This window comes from Eleutherodactylus coqui, chromosome 1 (assembly GCF_035609145.1).
Source record: "Eleutherodactylus coqui strain aEleCoq1 chromosome 1, aEleCoq1.hap1, whole genome shotgun sequence".
Taxonomy (NCBI): Eukaryota; Metazoa; Chordata; class Amphibia; order Anura; family Eleutherodactylidae; genus Eleutherodactylus; species Eleutherodactylus coqui.
This window is the reverse complement of record NC_089837.1, coordinates 372,139,459-372,162,631: the sequence shown is the minus strand read 5'-3', so window position 1 is coordinate 372,162,631 and position 23,173 is coordinate 372,139,459. Positions and strand designations below refer to the sequence as shown.

Sequence of the window (23,173 nt, the reverse complement as noted above, 5' to 3'; positions counted from 1 at the left end):
AAAATACAACTCACTCCGCAAAAAACAAGCCCTCATGCAGCGACATCGATGAATAAATAAAGGAGTTATGTTTTTTTAGAAGGGGTGAGGAAAAAATGAAAAAGGGGGAAAAAAAGGGGCTGCGGGGGTTAAATAATCTACTAACTTCCTTCTCTGGGTCATTACGAACGCAGGGATACCACATATATAATTTTGTCTTCAATTTTTTACAAAGTAATAGGAGAAAGGTGTTTCTATTTTTATTTTTTTATAATTTTTTTTTATCACTTATTTTTTTTTACATTTATAAAATTTTTGTCTCTTTAGGCGACTTCCACAGAGACCCATCAGGACCCCCTGATCACATTGTGGGGGTCCGATGGTGTCAGTCCTTTACATGCTGCAGTCGCAAAGACCGCAGCATGTAAAGGGTTAAACAGTAGAGATTGGAGGTTTTCTCCAATCTCTGCAGTGTAAGAGCTGGTGCCTGGCTATCCTCTGGCAGAGGGAGCCCCCACCCTCCGTCAGCCCCTTACATGCTGCGGTCGGACTATCCTCTGACCAATCACCAGCTCTCTCCCTGCCACGGGGACCATCGGCTGGCTTCTGACAAGCCAATGGTCTCCGTGGGAACCTGTAAACAAAGCAGTGCAGGAGTTTAAAAAAAGAAGCAGGAAGTTGCTGGCAATTCGGTTATATCTTTCTGATTCTTTTTTTAAAGTCCTGCACTGTTCTGTGGGACTGTGCAGGCAGAACACAATGGTGTAACATAGCCCGGAAATCTTTCGGGCTATATCACATTGAGCAGTGGAGCTAGTCACGGAAAATTTCCGGGCGTGCCACTGAAGGGGTTAATGCATTCCAAGATTTATTTGCTTTTGCAGCAGCTGACTGGCATTGATTGCTCCAGTTAAGTCTACAGTCCACTAGTACCCTCAGGTCTTTTTCCATATAATTTTTCCCTAGCAGTACCCCATTTAGTGTATATTGGTGACATCTGTTTCTCCTGCCCATGAGCATAACCTTACATTTATCAATATTGAACTTCATTTGCCATTCTTCTACCCAAACCCCCATTTCATCTAGGTCCCTTTTGTAGCTGCACATTGTCCTCCATTGTATTATTTGTCTTGTATAATTTTGTATCATCTGCAAATATTGATATTTTACTGTGCAGTCCCTCTATCAGGTCATTGATAGAGGGCGATTATCGCCCGCATTATCATTGGAAACAGAAAATTCAGGCAACATTCACACATGTACAAGTGTCTGCTGGCTGACCAAGCGATTTTCGGCCCGTTTAAACAGGAGTCACTGAATCTTTTGAGCTACTGACTGATTTCCATGAGTGGAGGTGGGAAGAGATCTTCAGTTAGCTTCACCTCCATTCACAAAACAACTATTACTTCCAGACATCCAGAGTGATAATCACTGGGTGGCTGTCTGGCAGTTATGAGCCCGAAAGTTGTCCTGGACCATTAGCACCCAACAAGCATCTTGTGTAAAAGGGCCCTTAGTTTTCAGCCATTTTTTCTCCTCACTTGCAGTTTTTATCAGCTATTTTCTTAACCACAAAATTAAAGGGGTTGTCCCGCGCCGAAACAGGTTGTTTTTTTTTTCAACCCCCCCCCCGTCCGGCGCGAGACAACCCCGATGCAGGGGTTGAAAAAGAACACCGGACAGCGCTTACCTTAATCCCCGCGCTCCGGTGACTTCTTACTTACCCGGTGAAGATGGCCGCCGGCATCTTCTCCCTCGGTGGACCGCAGGGCTTCTGTGCGGTCCATTGCCGATTCCAGCCTCCTGATTGGCTGGAATCAGCACGTGACGGGGCGGAGCTACACGGAGCCCCATTGAGAAAAGCAGAAGACCCGGACTGCGCAAGCGCGTCTAATTTGGCCATTACACGGCGAAAATTAGACGGCAACCATGGAGACGAGGACGCCAGCAACGGAACAGGTAAGTGAAAAACTTTTGATAACTTCTGTATGGCTCATAATTAATGCACAATGTACATTACAAAGTGCATTAATATGGCCATACAGAAGTGTATAGACCCACTTGCTGCCGCGGGACAACCCCTTTAACTGATAAGAACATTCTGGAGAGGAAAGATAAGAGCTAATCACTAATTCAAGGCCGCCATGGGGACTTAAGCCCCATTTACATGGGACGACAGTTAGGCAAACGATGCCCGAGACTTGTCGCCGCATTTACTTGCTCCCGTGCTGTTGCACAGGAGCGAGTATCGTTGGCTCACAGTGGGGCGTCTGGAGGAGATTTTACTCTTTGCTCTCCCCGCCCCTCTCCATTCACTTAACATAGCGGCCATTCAGTACTAAACGGCTGCTGTTTACACTGAACAATCATCAGTCATATCATCGTCCAACGTTTAGGCTGCATAAAATTCTGAACGATTTTAGGATAAAACCTGCAGAAAATCCTGAACGATCCTCACTGCTAAGGCTTTATCTCCTCCATACTTATTGGGGATGCTCGTTTAAAGATACAATCGACTAGAAGTTTAAAAAAATACACAAACCTGGTAAAAGATATGAAAGTTCCTTTCTGAGTGGTTCTGATGAGTGACCCGCGTGCTCTCTAAGAGGTACGTTTGGATTGTGGCTCCAGTAATTTGTTGATGGCTAAGAGCAGAGAAAACAAATTGATTATTCACCAATGCATGGGATGTGTTGGGAGGATAGGAACTCATCAAAAAGCAAGTTTAAAGCAAAAAAATATATTAATTTGACATAAAGAATAAAATACCCAATACTTTATTCATGAATTGATTAATAATTTCATTTGCACTACTGTTTTGCATGTTTTATGTTTAGTGCTCTGCATGGTTCCTTTATTTCACTGGGGGTGATTTAAACATCAACTTCACATCTTTATTTAATCATTTGTTCATAGCTCATTTATTTGTTTAAGGTGTACATCTAGATAGCTCCTGGCAAACATGTTACATGTGTCTGTAGGACTCCATTAGTCAGAAAGAGGCCAAAAGAGTGGCTTTATTCTGGCCTGTATACATTGGTATGCTGCAATAAAACAATGTGTTAAATAGTTATACTGGTCAAGAGGGTCATCTCTCCTTAAGGAAAGCATTCAGAAAGTGTGTGGAGACACCTAGGGGGTGAGTGGGTCAGGAAGGGGAAAGGGGGGTATCACTTCCCCTTAAGGAGAGCACCCAGAAGGTGTGTATAGATGCCTCAGAGGTGAGTGAGTAGACTTATAAGGCCATACATGCTCCTCTGGCTAATTTATGCAAATAAGAAGGATGGCAGCATTCCTTTGAAGTGTAGTAGATTACACTATTGTATTGTGTGGAGTTCTATAAATGAGTGACAGATGAAACCATTTAACATGTATGTGATGAGCTTTTTAATAGCTAGCATTATATATCCTATGGGTGACGGATAGCTAACAGTGACATCCTGCCAGCTATAGGATATAACTAGTAATTATTAGGCAATTATTGTACCACTGTTTCTGGTGGTGCAATACGCCGCTTACTAATATAGTGAAGGGGATTGGAGTTCTAAGCACACGGCTGCTGTCTTAGGACCTGTGATGACGTGGCCGTAATTACTTAGTAATCCCCACCTCCAGCAAGAGATTGCTCTGATTGGTCCAGGAGCGCTGACTCAACCAATCAGAGCTGGTGCTCGATGCACCAATCACAGCCATTAATTTGAATGACATCATTGAATGGCTGGGATTGGTTTATCGAGCATCATCTCTTATTGGTTCAGGAGTGCCAACTCAGCCAATCAGAGCCATCTTTTGCTGGAGGCAGATATTTAAATTCCCATTACCAGCAATAGATGGTCTATCAGTGTTAATAAGTGCCTGGTAGCCTGCCCGGAGCTCCGGAGAGTAGTGTCGGGGACCCAGACAGCACCTGCTAGGCGAGTATTGCTTTTTTTATTCAGCTTCCTTGGCTGCATTTTCAGCGCAGTCAAAACGCTGCTGAAACTGCAGTAAACTGCATTACACAATGCTGCATTTCTGCTAACGCCTGTGTGAGGGAGGCCTGAGTAATAGTTCCATCAATCTTTTTCTAGTCTATCTGTAATTATATACTGTAAGATGCTCCCTTAAGTGTAGAATTTAATACATGCCTCCTCGTATCCTGCCCTTTGCTCAACACTGAAGATGCGTGTCTCATTAACCCCTTAATGACGCGGCCATTTTTTTTCTTCCATTTTCGTTTTTTCCTCCCCCCTTTAAAAAAATCGTAACTCCTTTATTTATCCATCGACGTCGCTGTATGAGGGCTTGTTTTTTGCGGGACGAGTTGTATTTTTCAATGGTGCTATTTAAAGTACCATATAATGTACTGAAAAACTTTTAAAAAATTCTAAGTGGAGTAAAATGAAAAAAAAAACGACATTTTGCCATCTTTTAGTGCGTCTTGCTTTTACGGCGCACAAACGGCAACAAAAACGACATGATAACTTTATTCTACGGGTCGGTACGATTACTACGATACCAAACTTGTAAAGTTTTTTTTTTTACTATACTCCTCTTTTTTTAAAAAAACACAAATGTTTTTCAATTATTTTCTGCCGTCATTTTGTGCGCGTGATAACTTTTTTATTTTTCCGTCGACGTAGTTGAGCAAGGTCTCATTTTTTGCAGGGTGTCCTGTAGTTTCTGATAGTATCATTTTGGAATACATACGGCTTTTTGATCGCTTTTTATTGCGTTTTTTCTGGGAGACAGGGTAAGTAAAAAAGTGCATTTCTGGCGTTCTTCTTTTTTTTTTCGGACGACGTTCACCGTGCAGGAAAAATAATGCGCTACTTTAATAGTTCGGACTTTTACGGACGCGGTGATACCAAATACAGATTTTTAATTTATTATTTAGATTTTTTAATAATAGATATGGCAAAAAGGGGGTGATTTAAACTTTTACAACTGTTTTTTTTTTTTTCTCAATTAAAAAAACTTTATTAAATTTTTTTTACATTACTTTGAAGTCCCCTGGGGGACTTTAAGATGCGATGCTTTGATCGCTCCTGCAGTATGACGTAATGCTATAGCATTACGTCATACTGCTTTTTGACAGGCAGTCTATCAAGCCACCCTGTGTGGATGGCTTGATAGGCAGTCTGTTAAGACAGCCATGGGGCCTTTCATTAGGCCCCCGGATGCCATGACACCTGCACGGCTCCCCCGTACAGGCGATTTAAATGCCGCTGTCAGAATTGACAGCGGCATTTAAATGGTTAATAGCCGCTCGCGGCTATTGCCCGCGGGTGTCAGCTGTTATAAACAGCTGACGCCCGCACTGTATGAAGAGAGGTTGCATCGCAACCTCTTTTCATACATACCCCGCGGCCACATGACGTACCGGTACGTCATTGGTCGTGAAGGGGTTAACATTTCTGACATCTTATTTGCAGAAACGTCTTTGACACTAAACTTCTGATCTCAGTGAGTGTAATTGCACAAAACCTATATATATATATATATATATATATATATATATATATATATATATATATTTTTTTTTCAAGCACAGCAAAACAGAAAAGTCCTTTCAAAAAGAGCAGATGCACCACGCAGGGTGCTCAGGTCCATGCAATGTCACAGATGAAGTGCTGCACCACGCAGGGTGCTCAGAGGGTTTCCTCCTCAGGCTGTCAGACACTAAGCCCAAAGACCTGCAGCCTTTTATGCCCCAGTAACGGGGTCAGTGCCTACAGCTGCGTTGAGAACCAGGGTGAAGCTATGGACTGGATCTCCACCCTGTCCAGACTAAGAGCCTGGGAGGGAGATATACTCTATTCACAACTTCACCGTTTAACTGCCTATATATACACACACATATATATACACACACACATATACATACATACATACACCAGCTGATGAAAATGTTCAGCTTCACAAGGGCTTGGAGTAAATGGGTAAATATGTGCAGGCAACTCAGACGCCCACACCCCTGACGCTTTGCATATTTTCATAACCCCCAGGAGAAATATCATTTCTGAAAGTAGAGGACACAATCTATCAAAATAATGGCTTATAGGAAGCAATGTCATTCTGTTCCTGTCACCTGCGCTCTCCCCTCTTCCTGCACTTAATTCACCAAATTGCACTGGAAATATAAGAACCTCAATAAGCAAGGAAGGGACTTAAAGGAACACAACAGGACAAGCCCATACATTAACAGTCTTACATGGTTTGCACCAGATTTTTTTTCATGTGGTTTTAACCCTCTCACCACACTAAAACATAAATGTACAACTTGTCTGGGAAGCAGTTTCTATGAATGGGCATATATCTACGTCCTATTGTTCGTACAGGCTCAGCGAAAAATCATTCAAATGAGTGAACAAGCGAATGATGAGAGTTGTTTGCTTTAATCCCACTACAGGATGTAAGTTTATGACCTGGCTGGGCAGGTGTTCCCATAAATGGACATAAATTTACACTTTATGGATGGCATGGGCTTAGAAACTGAGTGACTGTGATTGTCAGCCTTCCTCCAGTTGAAGCAGCTTTTTTGGTCGCTGATTTTATACGCCGTTTCAAAAGATATGCAGGAAGCTACCATACACTTCTATAAAAGCAGAAAAAAAAGTGAGGGGGAAGGAGTTACACAGCATATATCGCTCGGAAATCAACAAAAGAACACTCTATTTAAGCACTAGTAAATATTAGGAAATTATAGTACCAGTGTTTCTGGTGGCGCAATGTGCCACACAGCTTTGCTACATGCACGTCCCACACACACAGCTCTGTTATGTGCGCGTCACACACACACAGCTCTGTTACATAAACATCATACAAACAGCTCTGCTACATTGCTTTCACATATAAGCTGCACGTGATTAATGAACTTCAGCTGCTCACTGAGGATACATGTTCACTTGTAGCTTTTGCAATATCTTCTGCACAAGACTTACAAATTTCAGCTGGTGGCTGAAGCGAAATCGTAGCTCGTCACTGTATCATGTAACCTGCATTAGCTTCACAGGCAGCATTGAATCCTCTGTGGTGACATGTTTGCACTACAGCGACTGTTAGTTTTAACACTGGACAACGGTTCACGATTAGATGAAGGCTTGACTGGTGTTGGCGGCATTAGTACTTGAGATGACATGATATCAGAAGACGTGAAGATAGTGGTGAAGGGCTATGCTTCAATGTTGTTGGACATAACCCATTTACTAACTGACCACATGATAATGAAGAACATTTTTGCCCTGAGACAGGACAGAACTGCCAGTTTTAAAGATCAATGGACCCCTTGGATTATCCATTTTCAACTGCACCACATGAACACCAGGTTAATCTCATAAAAGATTAATTGCATGTGTTATAAGCTAACTGTGTCATAAATATGTCGTGAAACAGATACAGATACCAGTGAATCGTTACGCTAATCCTTCCCTCCCCAACCCCTTAACAACTCCCCCCCCCCCTCAACCCAGTTTTCCTATAGATACCACAAACGAATTGTATAATTTTTCTTAAGCAAACTTTCATGCTCAAGTCTACAACTTGTTAATATCTCAATACATGTAATGCATGCATGATTATTGCTATGTAATCAAACCTGTTATGCTTAAAAAATTCAATAAAAACTATTGAACAATAAAAGCAAAAGAAAAGTAAAAGATGCTATTGGATGCTTACAAGATGAAAATGGTGAATTGGTTAAGAATGATGTTGAGTAGGCCGAACTTTTAAATTCCTATTTTGTATCTGTTTTCTCTAAGAAAGTAGATGGAACATCAACTGATCTTCCCTGTGTTATTGGGGGGACAAAAACAATGCAGACTATCAATAAGCAGAGAGATGGTGGGGGAACACACAGTTAACTTAAATTAATTCAAGTCTCTTGGTGCAGATAAATTACATCCTACGATACTAAAGGAAGCAGCAGAGGTAATTGCTGAACCACTCACCATAATCTTTGAAAATTCCTGAAGAACAGAAGACCCAGAAGATTGGAAAAGGGCAAATGTCCCCATCTTCAAAAAAGGGAAGAAGGTGGATCCAGGAAAATACAGGCCTGTGAGCCTGGCTTCTATACCGGGAAAGATCCTTGAACATATTATTAAATATCATGTATAATACCACAAAGAAATGCAAAAAATCTTCCCCGTGCTCAAAGGGTTAAAATGAATACAGACCTCTGGTCCGTAATAAATATACCTGTTTTATTGCTATGCGTTTCGGCGATTAAAAAAAGGCTTTTCTCAAGCAAAATATACATACACATTACACATGTGAGTAAAGCTTTACATGTATGTGTATATAAGAAGGTTTTTAGGTGTAATGTGTATGTATATTTTGCTTGAGAAAGGCGCATTTTGATCGCCGAAACGTATAGCAATAAAACAGGTATATTTATTATGGACCGGAGGTCTGTATTCATTTTAACCCTTGGAGCGCGGGGAAGATTTTTTGCATTTCTTTGTGGTATTTTCTCTGTAAAGCCCTGGTTATCCAGTGAGGTTTCCTTCCCGAGCTGCTATCCGCAATATTGAGGAACAAGGATAAGGAGGATGAGAGGCTAACATGGGCACTAGGTGCCGGCAGATATCCACACAGGGTGGTCTGCTCAGCACCAGATGAGTGCCATTAATTTTCTATTGGTACTATTGTGGAGGACTATTTCTTTCAAGATGAGGTGCTGATATATGTCTTTCCTGCTATTTCTATTAAATATCATGTATGCAAGTACTTGAATAAAAATTAAGTCATTAACCAGAGCCAGCATGAGTTTGCAACAAACAAGTAACGCCAGAGGAATCTAATTTCCTTCTATGACAGAATCACTGACTGGGTTGTGACAAAATCACTGACTGGGAAATGCGGTAGATATTGTATATCTTGACTTTAGTAAAGCATTTGACAAAGTATGTCAGACCATACTTATTGAAAAAGTGACAAAATATGGGATTGACAAGGCAACTGTTAGATGGATTCACAATTAGCTGAGTGATCGTACTCAAAGAGTGGTCATAAATGGCTGCACATCCAAGTGGAAGAATGTAACAAGTGGGGTACCACAAGGCTCTGTCCTAGGCCCAGTGTTGTTCAACATTTTTATAAATGATCTGGAGGAGGGAATTGAGGGGACACTGATCAAATTTGCTAATGACACAAAGCTAAGAGGGATAGCTAACACTAGAGAAGAGAGAGAGTATTCAAAGAGATCTAGAAAATCTTGAACACTGGGCGGCGACTAAGAGGATGGTATTTAACAAGGAGAAATGCAAAGTCCTACATCTGGGCAAGAAAAATGAAAAAAGCACATACAGAATGGGAGGAATTGGGCTAAGCAGCAGCACATGTGAAAAAGGCTTCGGTATACTAAGAGATCATAGACTGAGCATGAGTCAACAATGTGAGGCAGCAGCCAAAAAGGCAAACACTATTCTGGGATGTATTAAGACAAGCATAAAGTCTAGATCACGTGAGGTAATTATCCCCCTCTACTCTTCCGTAGTCAGACCTCATCTGGAATACTGTGTCCAGTTCTGGGCACCCAGAGTTACCAAGATGGTGAGTGGTCTGCCGATCGTGTCCTATGAGGAACGGTTAAAGGATCTGGGAATGTTTAGCTTTCAAAAAAACAAGGCTGAGGGGAGACTTAATAGCTGTCTGCAAATATCTGAAGGGCTGTCACAGTGCAGAGGGATCAGCCCTATTTTTATTTGCACAAGGAAAGACTAAAAGCAATGGGATGATGGGGCGGAGCCTGGACGCCGAGCGGAATGGCTGCTTGGGAACTGCGCTCCTACTAACAGGCACCCACGGAGCCTCACAGTAGCGGTAAACTCCTAAGAAGATGGGAAAGACAGTTAAAGAAAAGGGCACGGACCTGCAGGGAACCCCCCGACCGGCTAAAATGCAAGTAGATGTGCAGCGTTTCTTCAGGGAACGCTCCACTCGTTCCCCGCGGCCCCTGTCTAAGATGGCGTCGTCACGAGAGCTCGCCCCTGCACGGAACCAGGTGGAGGAAGAGGAGCTGCTCTCAGAGGGGGAGGATAGGGAGTCCGTTTCTAGGGGATTCATGAAGAATTTAATCTCGCAAGCCCTGCGTCCCATCAGCTCTGACTTGGCAGAGATAAAAGATGAATTTAAACAGCTGGGGCACAGAGTGGAAGATTAAAAAGAAGAAGCCCAGGCAGGACCTGTGAAGACCGGACATCACGGAGTTTACATCTCCTGTATTTTGACTTTCCTTGATGGAATGGGCCCCCCGGGCAGCTTTTACACCTTTTACGCTACCGGCTCTCCTAGGGGGCCCGTTTTCATTTTCATCTCCATTTGCCTCTTTTCCCATCTTAACCTTCTTTCTTGCAGTTCGGAACAGTGTGAATATGGAGAACTTTAGACCGAAGATCCCTGAGAGCTCCTTAAGGGAGCCTGAAGAACCGAATTCTCTCCAACCTCCGGCACAACTACCTGCGACTGGTGACATGTTATTTACAACATTCTGACCATTGCCGGCCTATAATTAACACTGCCGATCACACTGTACGTTTCGTTGAATGTTTACCATTATGAACATGCGTATCTTGGGCGTTTAGCCCTTACTTTCTCTTTTGGAGGACATGGTGGGTGCCTGTACTGTCCAGGCCGTAACTAATACTCTGACCTCCCGACAGAGTCTGTGGCTCTGGGGGATCTCAGTAGACCGCCCACCGGGTGGACTCAAAGTGGGGAATCATCGGACCCCTTCGGGTGCACACAAATAAGTATATTTCTCACCAGCAGAGTCCTCTGCTGAACTGAATCCTTGCTTTTCTTTGCTAATAGGATTCGTGTTTGTCCCTACCGCCCTCTCCATCCTTTCCTTCCTTCCCAGCCTTACCTCCCCCTCCATATACCCAACCCTTCCCTATCCAAGTTTAAGAGCCTTTTGGGAGGACGCCAACAGGGGCGACCCCCTTTAACTCAATTGCTTGTCATTTTGCTTTATTCTTACGCTTATCCGTTCTCATCCTTAGCACAGGAACCCCGTCATGAGTGGACTACGTCTCACGTCCTTTAACGTCAAGGGCCTTAACTCGCCTTCAAAAGGACACAATCTTGAGCTGCTTCTGAAGAGGTATGATTCTAAAATTCTCTTCCTCCAAGAAACCCACTTTAAGGGAAACAAATTCTTTTCCCTACCAGGGAAGCTTTTTCCCAAAGCATTCCACAGCACTCACCCCTCGTCGGTCTCGAAAAGGGTCTCCATATTCTTTCATAAAACGATCAATTTAGTTGAAGAGGCGCAGTTTAGGGACGACGAGGGTAGAGTCCTTTATATAAAAGGTATTCTGAACACCACAAAACTGACCTTAGCTAATATTTATGCGCCCAACACAGAGCAGATACCCTGGTTGCTAAAACAACTGGAAATCCTGAAACACTTTAAAGAGGGCCAGGTAATCCTGGCAGGGGATTTCAATGCCACTTTCAATCCCACTCTAGACTCCTCCTCGGGCCGATCTCAAATTTCCCAAAGTAAATTGAAAAAACTGAGCAAGCGGCTGCGGGATCTTGATTTGGTGGATGCATGGCGCTCTCTACATCCTACCACAAAAGATTTCTCATATTTCTCAGTACACTCCACATTTCAGAGGTTGGATTATGTCTTGGTCTCCTCCGCCCTCCTCACGTCCCTGATCGGAGCGGACATCGATATAATGACAATCTCCGATCATGCCCCTGTACATGTGACTCTACGGTCACCTCAACCGCTCTCTAAGGAGTGGAGATGGTCACTCAATACATCACTCCTCGACCAAGTGGAGGACAGAGAACACTTAGCAAAACTATTAGAAGAATACTTCTGCCTCAATTCAACGGAGGGGTCGGAGTCCCCGATGGTTTGGGAGGCCCATAAGGCTTATATGCGCGGCCTACTGATAGCCCTGGGCTCACGCATTAAAAAACGCACACAAAAAGCTATTGACAAGAAGCTTTCACAGATTGCCAAATTAGAACTGACAGTGAAACTCTCACAAGCAAAACAAAACCTTGCTAAACTTACGGTAGTTAGAGCAGATCTGAAGCTTTTGGTCAACTCTAAATTCAATAAAAAACAGCTTCACTTTAAGCACAAGATATACGCTCAGAGCAACAGGGGCAGTAGGCTCATGTCCGCACTAATTAAAAAAGCTCGGGCAAAAACCAGATCAGGGCTATTAAATCCCCCACGGGTGAGACTCTGACCACTTCGAAAGACATAGCAGAGGAGTTCCAGAAGTTTTACGCGAGTCTATATAACCTCCAAAATGCCCAGAATCCTCCCCCTTCGGAGAACCCCACCGCCCAAATTGACGAGTTCCTCTGCCGGCTTGATATGCCGAGTCTGGACCCGATAGAGGCCTCCTCCCTGGTCACGCAGGTTACACAGTATGAGGTAGAGGCACTGATAGTCTCCAGCCCCCCTAACAAAAGCCCGGGGCCAGATGGACTCCCTGTACGGTACTATAAAGTCTTTCTCCCAATACTAAAACCAAAATCAACAGATCTGTTTAACGACCTAATGGGGGGGGGGGCATCCCTGCCGAGGCAATCTCAGGAAGCCCACATTACTTTGATCCATAAGGATAACAAGGACCCGGACCTGTGCGGGAGCTACCGCCCCATATCTCTAATCAACCTAGATATGAAACTTTGGGCCAAGCTGTTAGTGAAAAGATTAGAACCTTTTATGCCCACTTTGATCAATGTGGAGCAGGCTGGTTTTGTCAGAGGAAGGGAGGGGAGAGATAATTGCCTCAGACTTCTCCATGCGGCTAGATACGCTCAACACCACAGGATACCCCTTGCCTTAGTAGGTACGGATGCCGAAAAGGCTTTTGATAGGGTTAACTGGCTCTACATGCACCACTAGTTCTGCGCCACTTTAACCTACCAGCGCAGATCACTCATGCAATTTTTTCGCTTTATGCTTGCCCCCACGCAAGACTTAAAATAAACGAGATCCTCTCTCCTCCCTTCCTCATAAGAAATGGCACTCGGCAGGGATTTCCCCTCTCTCCCTCTCTTTTTATCCTGTCTTTGGAACCCCTGCTTCTGATGGTTAGGCAGGACCCGGGAGTGAGGGGACTCTGTATTGGAGACCAGCAGCTATCAGCTGCAGCTTTTGCCCATGACATCGCATTCCTAATTACCGAACCCCTGAAGAGCCTACCCAGACTCTCAGAGTTACTCGAGGAGTTTGGCGTGATCTCGAATTTTAAGATTAATTTTGCGAAATCAACAGCATTGAACATCTCCATACCGTCAAAACAATATGATATGTTGAGAATCAACTCACCCTTCTCCTGGTCATCCTCCTACCTGGAGTACCTAGGTATTAGACTGACCAAAAGGGCCGAAGACTTATATAACACTAACTTCACTCCTCTTATCGACCGGTCAAACAACTTCTTTAATCCTACGACATCCCTTGCGTGTCTTGGTTCGAGAGGAAAAACATTATAAAAACGTATATCCTATCTATTATATTATACAAGATCAGAATGCTCCCTATTCACCTCCCTACCAAGTTCTTCAAATTGCTACGAGCGGCCTTCTCGGCCTTCGTGTGGAGGCGGAGGAGACCAAGACTGGCACACAGTTTAATGATTAGAAGGAGCACTGAGGAAGGCATAGACCTCCCCAACCTTTACGATTATTATTGCGCGTCCCAACTCCGATACTGGTGGGATCTCTCTCAGTCTGAGAGTGATAAGCTACTTACAAAAGTGGTGGAGGGCTATAGTAAGTCCCCCTTGATTGAGGCCCTTTGGTTCCCTGTGAGCTCCCACTACCGGTCCAAGACCTATAACCCACTCCTCAGAGGCCCGTGCGAGATATGGGACAAGCTTAAAGTGCAACTTGCCCCAGTTCCCTCCCCCATACTTCCTCTGTCCACCATTCCTAAGATCCTGAATCCTCAGCTAAGCCAAAACTTGGCCTCGGTCTGGAGGAAATTCAAATCGCTCTCTATAGCCAATATACAGTCTCTCGCTCACCTTGCTCCTCCTTCGATCCTCCAAAAGCTACTACCTTCAGAGAACTTCTCCTTCCTAGAGTTAGCCCAAGTGTCGGGCATCTTTAAAGAGTTTTTCAGATCATACAAATCTACCAGACCACTGACCCCATTCGAGAAGGCTTGGTCAGAAAACAAGCCCTCCCACAAAAAAATCTCCTTCTTACACAAGAACTTCATTTCCCCCCACCAGCCCTATAAACCAGCATTCCTTACTTCCTGGGAGGGGGAGCAGGACATCTGGCTTACAGCCGAGGAGACTAAATCGATCTTGAATACCTCTTTCGGCCTAACTCCATGCGTTTTGGCCCAGGAGGCACACTACAAACTGTTAGTCAGGTAGTATCGGACCCCCCAATGGCTACATGAACATAAGCTCTCCCTCCAGGAAATCTGCTGGAGATGTAAAAATGATGTAGGTTCATACCTACTGTGAGACGGTGACCGGCAAGGTGCTGGAGGGCAGGTATATATCGCCTAGGATGCTCTCCTATGCTGCCTTGGGGAGCGCTTGGGCAGATACGTGCCACCGAGCAGCCTGGGCTCGGTGGAGGAAGCCGGCAGTATGGTGTCAGTAACACTAAGTTACTGACATGGTGTAGTAAGTAAGTGGCTCCAAGCCGCATAATCCGGGCCGGCTTTTCCTGGAGTGACCAAAGCGAAGGGTGGGATGGTCACTCCCACGTACCAGGTGGGGCTGGTACCAGGCCATATAAAGCCTGGACCTACAGGGCCTGAGAGGGAGAGCTGAGACCTCTGCAGGTCTGAGAGTCCTGGCTGGCTGTGTGCAGGAGCCATTTTGATTACCAGTGTGTAGACAGGAACGCTACATGTTTAGTAAGTGCTCAGACGAGCAGGATTTCCTTTATGTTTGCCTGATGTTAAGGCCTGTATTTTCCTTTGTTTTGCTTGGAAATAAACCCAGGCCAAGCCTGGACTAAAGACTTTATCGCAAGTGTCACTGTCTCTGACTGCTTATGCCCAGGTTGCTACCGATCCTAAACGCTAATCCCTCACACTACACATATGGTGGTCTTGCCCGGTTGTGGTCCCTTTCTGGAAGGGGGTTGGAAAAATCATACAAAACATCGCGCCAAATATCTCCATCTCCCCAGACCTGGTCCTCCTTTGGAGGCTGCTTAAGCACTTCCATCCCATAAGAAATAAGTTGATTGCTCTACTACTGGACACAGCCAAATCCCTGATCCCCCGCCTTTGGCTACAAAATACCGCCCCAACGCTGGGTCAGTCGAGGGAGAGAGTTGACAATCTATACTCATTAGAAGAATTACACAGCTGGTCAAATAACACCTATGATAAGTTCATCTTAACCTCGGCACCGTGGCGTGAAGTGAGACTTACGGCGGTGTGGGACGAGTGAGACGTGGTTCCTATCTCCCTTCCTCTCGACGGCAGGCTCATCACACTTTACCTCCTACCCTTTCCCCTCTTTCCCGTCCCGGTTCCCTCCTCCCCCCCCTAATGTTGGTATCCTAGTTGATTTTACTTGGCCTTTTGACTGTGTAATGAAAAGAAGACTGCTGAGAAGAATCTGAATCGAGGTTGCACAGTTTTACGCTTTCTGTACAGCAATAGACGGAGCAGGCTATGTCAACCGGAGACCGTTACGTGTGTTCTTCGGCAGCCTATGTTTGGGCGTTTGTACTCTCTGGACCAATAGGCCTTTGATACTTGTCTGTATTGTGATACCCCTGTACAATTTGTTAAAACCACAATAAAAACTTGATTTGAAAAAAAAAAAGCAATGGGATGAAACTGAAAGGGAGGAGACACAAATTAGATATCAGAAAAAAAAACCTTTCTGAAAGTGAGGGTGATCAATGAGTGGAACTGGTTACCATGGGAGGTGGTGCGTTTTCCTTCAATGGAAGTGTTCAAACAAAGGCTGGACAAATATCTGTCTGGAATTATTTAGTGAATCTTGCACTCTGCAGGGGGTTGGACCAGATGACCCTGGAAGTCCTTTCCAACTATACCATTCTATGATTCTATGAGCACCACAGGTCCCAGGAGCACAACGTTACACCATGTCATGCTGCAATAGTAACATAGTATGTAAGGCTGAAAAAAGACATATGTCCATCCAGTTCATCCTATTAACCCCCAATGTTAATCCAGAGGGAAGGATAAAAAAAACAATGAGGTAGAGGCAATTTTTCCATTTAAGGGAAAAAACTCCTTCCCTACTCTAATCTGGCAATCAAAATTATCTCGGATCACCAACCCTTCGGAGTAATCAGTGATATAACACGTAATATTGTATTGCTCATTGATGCCCCTCTTATAATTTTTTTATCGAGTTTGCCATCACCACATCCTCAGGAGAGAGTTCAATAGTCTAACTACTCTTACAGTAAAGTACCCCATTCTATGTTCTGTAGAAACCTTCTTTCCTGTAGATGTAGAGAACACCCCCTTGTTACATTCACAGTCCTGGGTATAAATAGATGATGAGAAAGATCTCTGTACTGACCCGGGATGTATCTGTACATAGTTATTAGAGTGCTACCTTGCTACAGTCCTGGGTATAATAGATGATGGGAGAGATCTCTGTACTGACCCGTGATATATTTATACATAGTGCACTGCTTGTTCAATATGAACAGTTTGCGATTCCACAGAGATAAGACTTCCCACTGCAGAGGCCTCAAGTGCCACAGAGTTCAAGAGAGTGCATACATAAATGCTAACATAAGGCCCAGAACTTTTATTACTGCCTCAACAGTGACCATTTTTGGTACCTAAATGAAATTCGCTATAGCTACAATTTTCTCACCTTGCGAGAGAAGGTCATAGTTTAGAAGTCTAAGATAAACCATAGAAACTGAATTCTGGACTATATCGTATTTCTTTCAATTTATTATCCAGCCTAGATGTTGGAAGACATTCACAAATGATATGTAGATGGGGCTGCAGTAATTCAATCAAGGTAGCTTTTATTTCTCAGTCATCAAGGTATGGGATGATAGAGATTCCTCAAGCTGGCCGCCAGTGTCACTAATAATAATCATCTTTATTTGTATAGTGCCAACATATTCCGCTTACAAAGACGGGGGATACAGAAAGACAAAAGTACAAAAATTACAGAAACATGGTTACATATAGTAATCAGCTGATGGAAACAATAGGGGTGAGGGTCCTGTTCCAACGAGATTACATATTACACGTATTGGGGTGATACAGAAAGTAAAGGGGCTTGAGATGTGCACGGTATGACGAGGTGGAGAGTGAGGGATGCTATACACATAAACAATGGTCAGACGTTCAGCTGCGTGATGGCAGAATCGGTATGACTGCAGGGGCAGTTGATGGTGACAAGCAGGGATTATATTATCAGGCGGTGTACGGAGGAGTTTGGTTTAGGGGATGTGGTATGCCTCCCTGAAGAGGTACGTTTTTAGAGCACGCCTGAAGTTTTGTAAGTCCTGGATTGCCCGGATAGCCTTTGGTAAAGCATTCCAGAGGACTGGTGCTGCTCTGTAGAAGTCTTGTAGGCAGGAACGAGAGGTTTGAATTAAAAGGGCGCTCAGCCTGGTTTTGTTAGCTGACCAGAGAGCCCGGGCTGGGTGATGGATTGAGATGAGGGAGCAATGAGCTATGGAGGGCTTTATGGATGAGGGTAGTGAGTTTATATTGAATTCTGTATTTAATGGGCAGCCAGTGCAGTGACCGGCCTAGGGCAGAGGCATCTGAGTAGCGGCTGGATAGAGAGATGAGCCTGGCTGCCGCATTCAGGATGGATTGGAGAGGGTAGAGTCTGGCACGGGGGGAGGCTGATCAGCAACGAGTTGCAAAGTTCTAGGCAGGAGTGGATGAGGGCAACAGTGAGCGTTTTTAGAGTGTCCACAGTGAGAAAAGAGCAAATTCTTGCGATGTTCTTGAGGTGCAGCTGAGATTGGATGTAGGGGGTAAAGAGAGATCGGCATCGAATATGACCCCAAGGCAGAGGGCATGCTGCCTGGGAGTTATGGTGGCGCCACACACTGAGATAGAAATGTCAGGATGAGGTCAGTTAGTAGAAGGCAGAAAAACGAGTAGGTCAGTTTTAGAGAGGTTTAGTTTTAGGTAGAGAGAGGACATAGTATTAGAGACAGCGGACAGAGTCAGTGATGTTTTGGAGGAAAGATGCAGAGATGTTAAGGGAAGAGGTGTATAGCTGGGTGTTGTCAGCATAGAGGTGGTATTGGAGGCCAAATCTCCTGATGGTTTGTCCAATAGGGGCTGCGTATATAAAGAAAAGGAGGGGGCCGAGGAGCAGGCCCTGGGGGACCCCAACAGCAAGGGAAAGAGAGGGGGAGGTACAGCCAGCAAAAGAGACGCTGAAGGAGAGGTCAGATAGGTAGGAGGAGAACCAGGAGAGAGCAGTGTTCTTTAGGCTGTCAGCAGGTCGTTTGACACCCTTGTAAGGGCAGTTTCTGTCGAGTGGTTTCTGTTAGAGATGGGTCGTAGTTGGCAGCATCAATCGTGTCAAGAGTCAGCTTCCACCAGCTTTTAAAAGGTGTGACAGACTAAAGAGATCCAAAAGTGGTGCACAGTAAACTGGAGATGTTTATGCTCCCTTATGTAGTATATTGCTATTCACAGGTATTTCCTGTGAAGAGGATGAATGTGGGCATCAATGTAGGTGTCTTTTAGAACGAGGGAGGCCATAAAGTCCCCTTGTTCCAGAATGCAATGATTATGTCTGTCTGCATTCTAAAGCTTTTTCTTGTTGATAAACTGGTTGAAAACATGGAAATCAATATAATCAGCCTACATTACCTTGTTGCTTTGGTGCTGCGAACCTGCATAAAGCTCTAAAAATATTGAGTAGCTTTAGCAAATGATGCTCAGAACCCAGGGATATGGAATACTCTTTTTCCATTCCAGTAGAAAGAGAGGGTCACCTACTGGTAGATGTGGAAAGGCTACCCCTAAGTCCCAAGCCTTTTCTACAATACTTCTTGTGTCATGCTTCTCCTAGTAGTTCTTTGCCTGACATCTATTTGCACCCCTATGGAAATTTTCACTCCATCGAGACTAGTCATCTAGAAAACCAAGATATTTGGGAAGATCTTCCTGAGTGTCTGCATCTATGTGGAGGTCCTCTGCTCATTGGAAAATAGATCTCTGATAAAATGTGCACCTTTGGGTGTAGATGTGTGATGTGGATTCTGGTATGGATTCATCGTGGAATTCAGCTTCAACTAAAGGAATGAATTCCGCAGTGAATGCACAAATTTTTACTCAGAGTTTGGTGCAAATTCGTTGTGGCTTTTTTTTGCTGTAGAAAATGCTGAAAATTCTTTTAAAACATTATTTGTCATTGTTAACATACACACATAACTGACGTTTACTTGTGAAAAGGTATTGCAGGTTCCTCCCACATGCACAGCCTTCTACAACACAGGTCCCAGTGCGCAGGGCCCGTATGGTTTCCCCGTGCAGATTCACGCAATGGATTCCACCTGGCCCACAGACATGAGGCCAAAAAATTCATTTTACTCACCTGTCCAGACGCTGTGGAACTCTCCTCCATCGCGGCCGGATCTTCTTTCTTCTGCACGGCGGATGCACTCGGGACACTAGTGGCATGCAGCGCGCATGCGCCATGCCTTCCTTTTTCTTTTAACTCCTGCTTTCCCGGGGTCCGCAGCACGGACACAGTGACAGCTGCGAACGTGCCATGGATCCGGACGCTGTCCTTGTGGGAAAACCGCAGAAAAATGGAGCATGCTGCAGTTTTTTTCCCGTGTGTGCGTAATTACCTGCGGGTGCCCAATGATTACCTATGGGGCGGGGATTTTGAAAAACAATTTATGCCGTGAACATCAGGCCTAAGAACCCAATTGGGCACAGGGTGTCCTGAGAATGGTGAAAATCTCTACACAGCACATTAGCTGTAGCCATACTAATTATAAATGCAAAAGTAACTATCTGTTTATTACCTTTTCACGGATAACCACTGAAGTGCTTTCGATGAAATTTGGCAGAGAGATAGCTTGCATCCTGAGGAAGGACATAGGCTACGTTTTATCCTGAAAATGTATAGCGTTCTCTAGGGAGCGTGACAAGACAGATTTATTTGGTGAAGTGCAGGTGCACCTCTGCTCCGCCGTTGAGGCAGAGAGGAAGGGGGTGCACATCATTAGCTAGGCCTCCCCAAGCCGGCAGACGTTATTGCGGCACATATGCGATTGTTAAGCTAACAAGGATTAAAACTTGAATGAAAAACACACATTACATGGATTGAGATTAAAAAAAAAATGTAAAAAAATGTGTTGCCCATAGTAACCAATCACAACACTGCTTTTATTTTACCTCAGCAATATTTTAATTCTACACATTCCGATAATACCGATAGATTTGCCTTTTCAATTAAAAAGGCTGCTATTCCCTGTAAAAATAGCATTTGCAAAGATGATCAATAAGGCTCAGGGTCAAACACTTAGGCTCCCTGTACACTGCAGAGATGGATTCCCCATGCAGAATCCAACTATGCCAGCAGCGGGGTCCACGCATACCTGCTCTGTTGCCGGAGAATCTGTACTGTGGATGGACCCGGATGGACATGCACAGTACAGATTTTTTTCTCTCCAGTGCCGTCGCTAGGTGACGACGTGGAATCTGCGACCTTTCCACAATGTTCATTGTAGATGGGCCGTGGATCGGATGGCTTCCATTGACTTCAATGGAAGCCATCCGTGCAAAATTCACACAAAAATGGAGGATGCTGCAATGTTTCCTCCGTGGACAGAAATTGCAACCGATTTCCGCTCATGTGGAGGAAGCAGCGGATCTCCATAGTAAGCAATGGGTAGTATTTGCTGCAAATTCGTGGTGCGGACGCCAACTGCAGATTCCGCAGCAAATATCTGGCCGTGAGCAGGAGCTTTTATGGTAGCAGGTGTACATTTAGAAAAAACATGTTTTTCTCAAGGAGAACTGTATGTGGCGCGCTCACATGTATACAGCCCACAAAACCTTTATATCCTAGCAAAGGATGGCAAGACCAAAAACATACAGAACTGTGCTTACATAGTTGATTGCAGTTACATTCCATTCACTATGTCAACTTTTTATGTTTCAATATACAGCAAAACATAGATTAGATAAAAAAATACAAATTCCATGTGGACGAAGTTGTTGGTAACAAGCTAGTAGCACTATAAGCAACAGTAAATAAATTTTCACATTTTGGTATATTCCCCACAATATAGATATCTCTTAAATACCCTTTAAAATGTCATAAATAACCCTCAACTTTACAAAACCGGTTTTCATGCATCTACGAAGCTGCAAGAATAAATGTATACTCTATAATTGGATGAACAGCATTTAAAAAGAAAAAGAACATATTTGGCTTATGCCTGTGCAGACCGTGAAATAGACGGGGAATGAAAATGAGATGTAAAAAAATCCTAAAGTCTAAAATGATCCTTTTTACATCATGTCCTGTGGATCAGTAGTTCGACTTGTGACATAGGTGGTTGATTTACCTGTTTAGCTGAAGCTGAATATATTTTCCAAATCGGCTGCTATTATTGTTCCTTAAAGTGCAGGCATTACCTTGATGGAAGGAAGTTTTACAGTCGTGAGTAATAAACTTTTCATGGCTACAGAATCTTATGACCAGTAGGACATTTTATGAAATGTAATTATTAGGCCGCTTTCAGATGAGCGTATTTTTTCTCTGTATTAGGCCCATGTTAGGGCTCAGTCACACTGGCGTTTTGACGCGCAAATTTTTGTTCGAAAAATTGCGTTCAAAAATTTGCGGGACCGAAGCAGGCGGCACACAGGAAAAACCAGACCTGGACGCGTTTTTCCGCTCAAAAAGAGCGCTGCCCGCTATCCCCTGCTGCAGCTTTCACATTCCTTGGATGTGAAACCTCTGGATGCTGTCACATCCGGGGGTTTCACCTTTGGTCAATGGGACCAGCGGCAGCAGCGGCGGCCCCATTGACATACAGAGAACATTGCGATCCTTTGCCACAGCTGTAGTAGCGGATTTCTTCATCTCTGCGGAGAGTCTCCTTGTCCTTGAACACTTGTACAGTGTCCAGTAACAATGGAACTTCCTGCGGAGATAAAGAAATTCTTTCCCATTCAAATAGAAGCCCTTCCCTGAAAATCATCCCTAAAATGTGTGAAAAATAAAAAATATATATATACTCACCTCTCTGCAGCTGCTGGGGCACAGACATGTCCAACCATGTCTTCTCTTGCACTGTAATGAAGAGCTTTCAGCAGGCCGGGATTTAAAATCCCCGCCTGCTGAAAGGGCCGCCTCACTACATCGCCTACTTCAAGAATATTATGAACGGAGAAATAGGATATGCTCATGAGATATGAGGAAGAGGGAGCCAAGAACAAACAGGAGCGACTTGGCGTCCACGACCTGTGGAGCCCTTAGATCTTGATGAGAGCTTCGGACCCTTTCAAATCTTGGTTGGAGTCAGGTCAACTTGATTCATAAGAGGTCAACGACATTTGGCGAGCTCACCTCATTTCCCTAGATCCCCCCATCCCTAAACCCAGCTTCCCTACTCTTTCCTCCCCTTCCCTTCCTACCTAGTTAGCTATTCTTGTTTATATTCACTTTTGCATTACTCGAGATGCAGAAAATTATATATTTGCTAGTTCTAGATGCTATGCCAATGTGATGGTTAATTTTCCAAATTGGACAGCAATATGTCTTCCTGTTTGATGTACTGCATCGAGATTGTTTTTTTTGAAAATTCAATAAAATTGATTGAATCTGAAAGGGCTGCCACTGATTGGCTGAGCACTGTGACCAATCAGAGGCAGCTCTCAGCTATTGAATGACAGCTGTTCCCTATGGGTCAGCGCTGCTGCCACTGCCCCATTGAGCACAAGGTGAAAACCCTGGATGTGACAGCATCCAGGAGTTTCACAATCAAAAAACACTGATGCTGTAGTTACCTGCGATTTCAAAAACAGTGTCCTATAATTTTCACCGCAGACATGTTACCGCATGTAAAATTCACACATATGACCGCTGCCATTGAAAAGCATTGGTTCTATTTAGTGCGATCTTTTTTACGTGCAGAAAAACGCCCCTGTGACTGAGCCCTTAAGGGGAGCATAATACGAAGCTAATGTAAATCTATATACTGATCACATGGCCATATTTTTAGCAGACATTATTTTAAAATGCTGCTA

At 44.1% G+C, this 23,173-nt stretch overlaps 1 protein-coding gene across 2 annotated transcripts in view; it reads right to left on the bottom strand.

Annotated features, from left to right (window-relative positions):
- The window catches only part of MYO19 (myosin XIX), a 343,753-nt gene that overhangs the window by 255,995 nt on the left and 64,585 nt on the right, over nucleotides 1-23,173 (bottom strand). For both annotated transcript variants that reach the window (XR_010786633.1, XM_066578554.1), the window contains exons 6-7: nucleotides 21,487-21,556; nucleotides 2,522-2,624 (exon numbers count right to left, since the gene is read on the bottom strand). Coding sequence is in view for 1 of the 2 variants with exons in the window: in XM_066578554.1 (XP_066434651.1) it covers nucleotides 2,522-2,624; nucleotides 21,487-21,556 (173 nt within the window). In the remaining variant the exon portion in view is untranslated. The remainder of the gene's footprint in view (nucleotides 1-2,521; nucleotides 2,625-21,486; nucleotides 21,557-23,173) is intronic.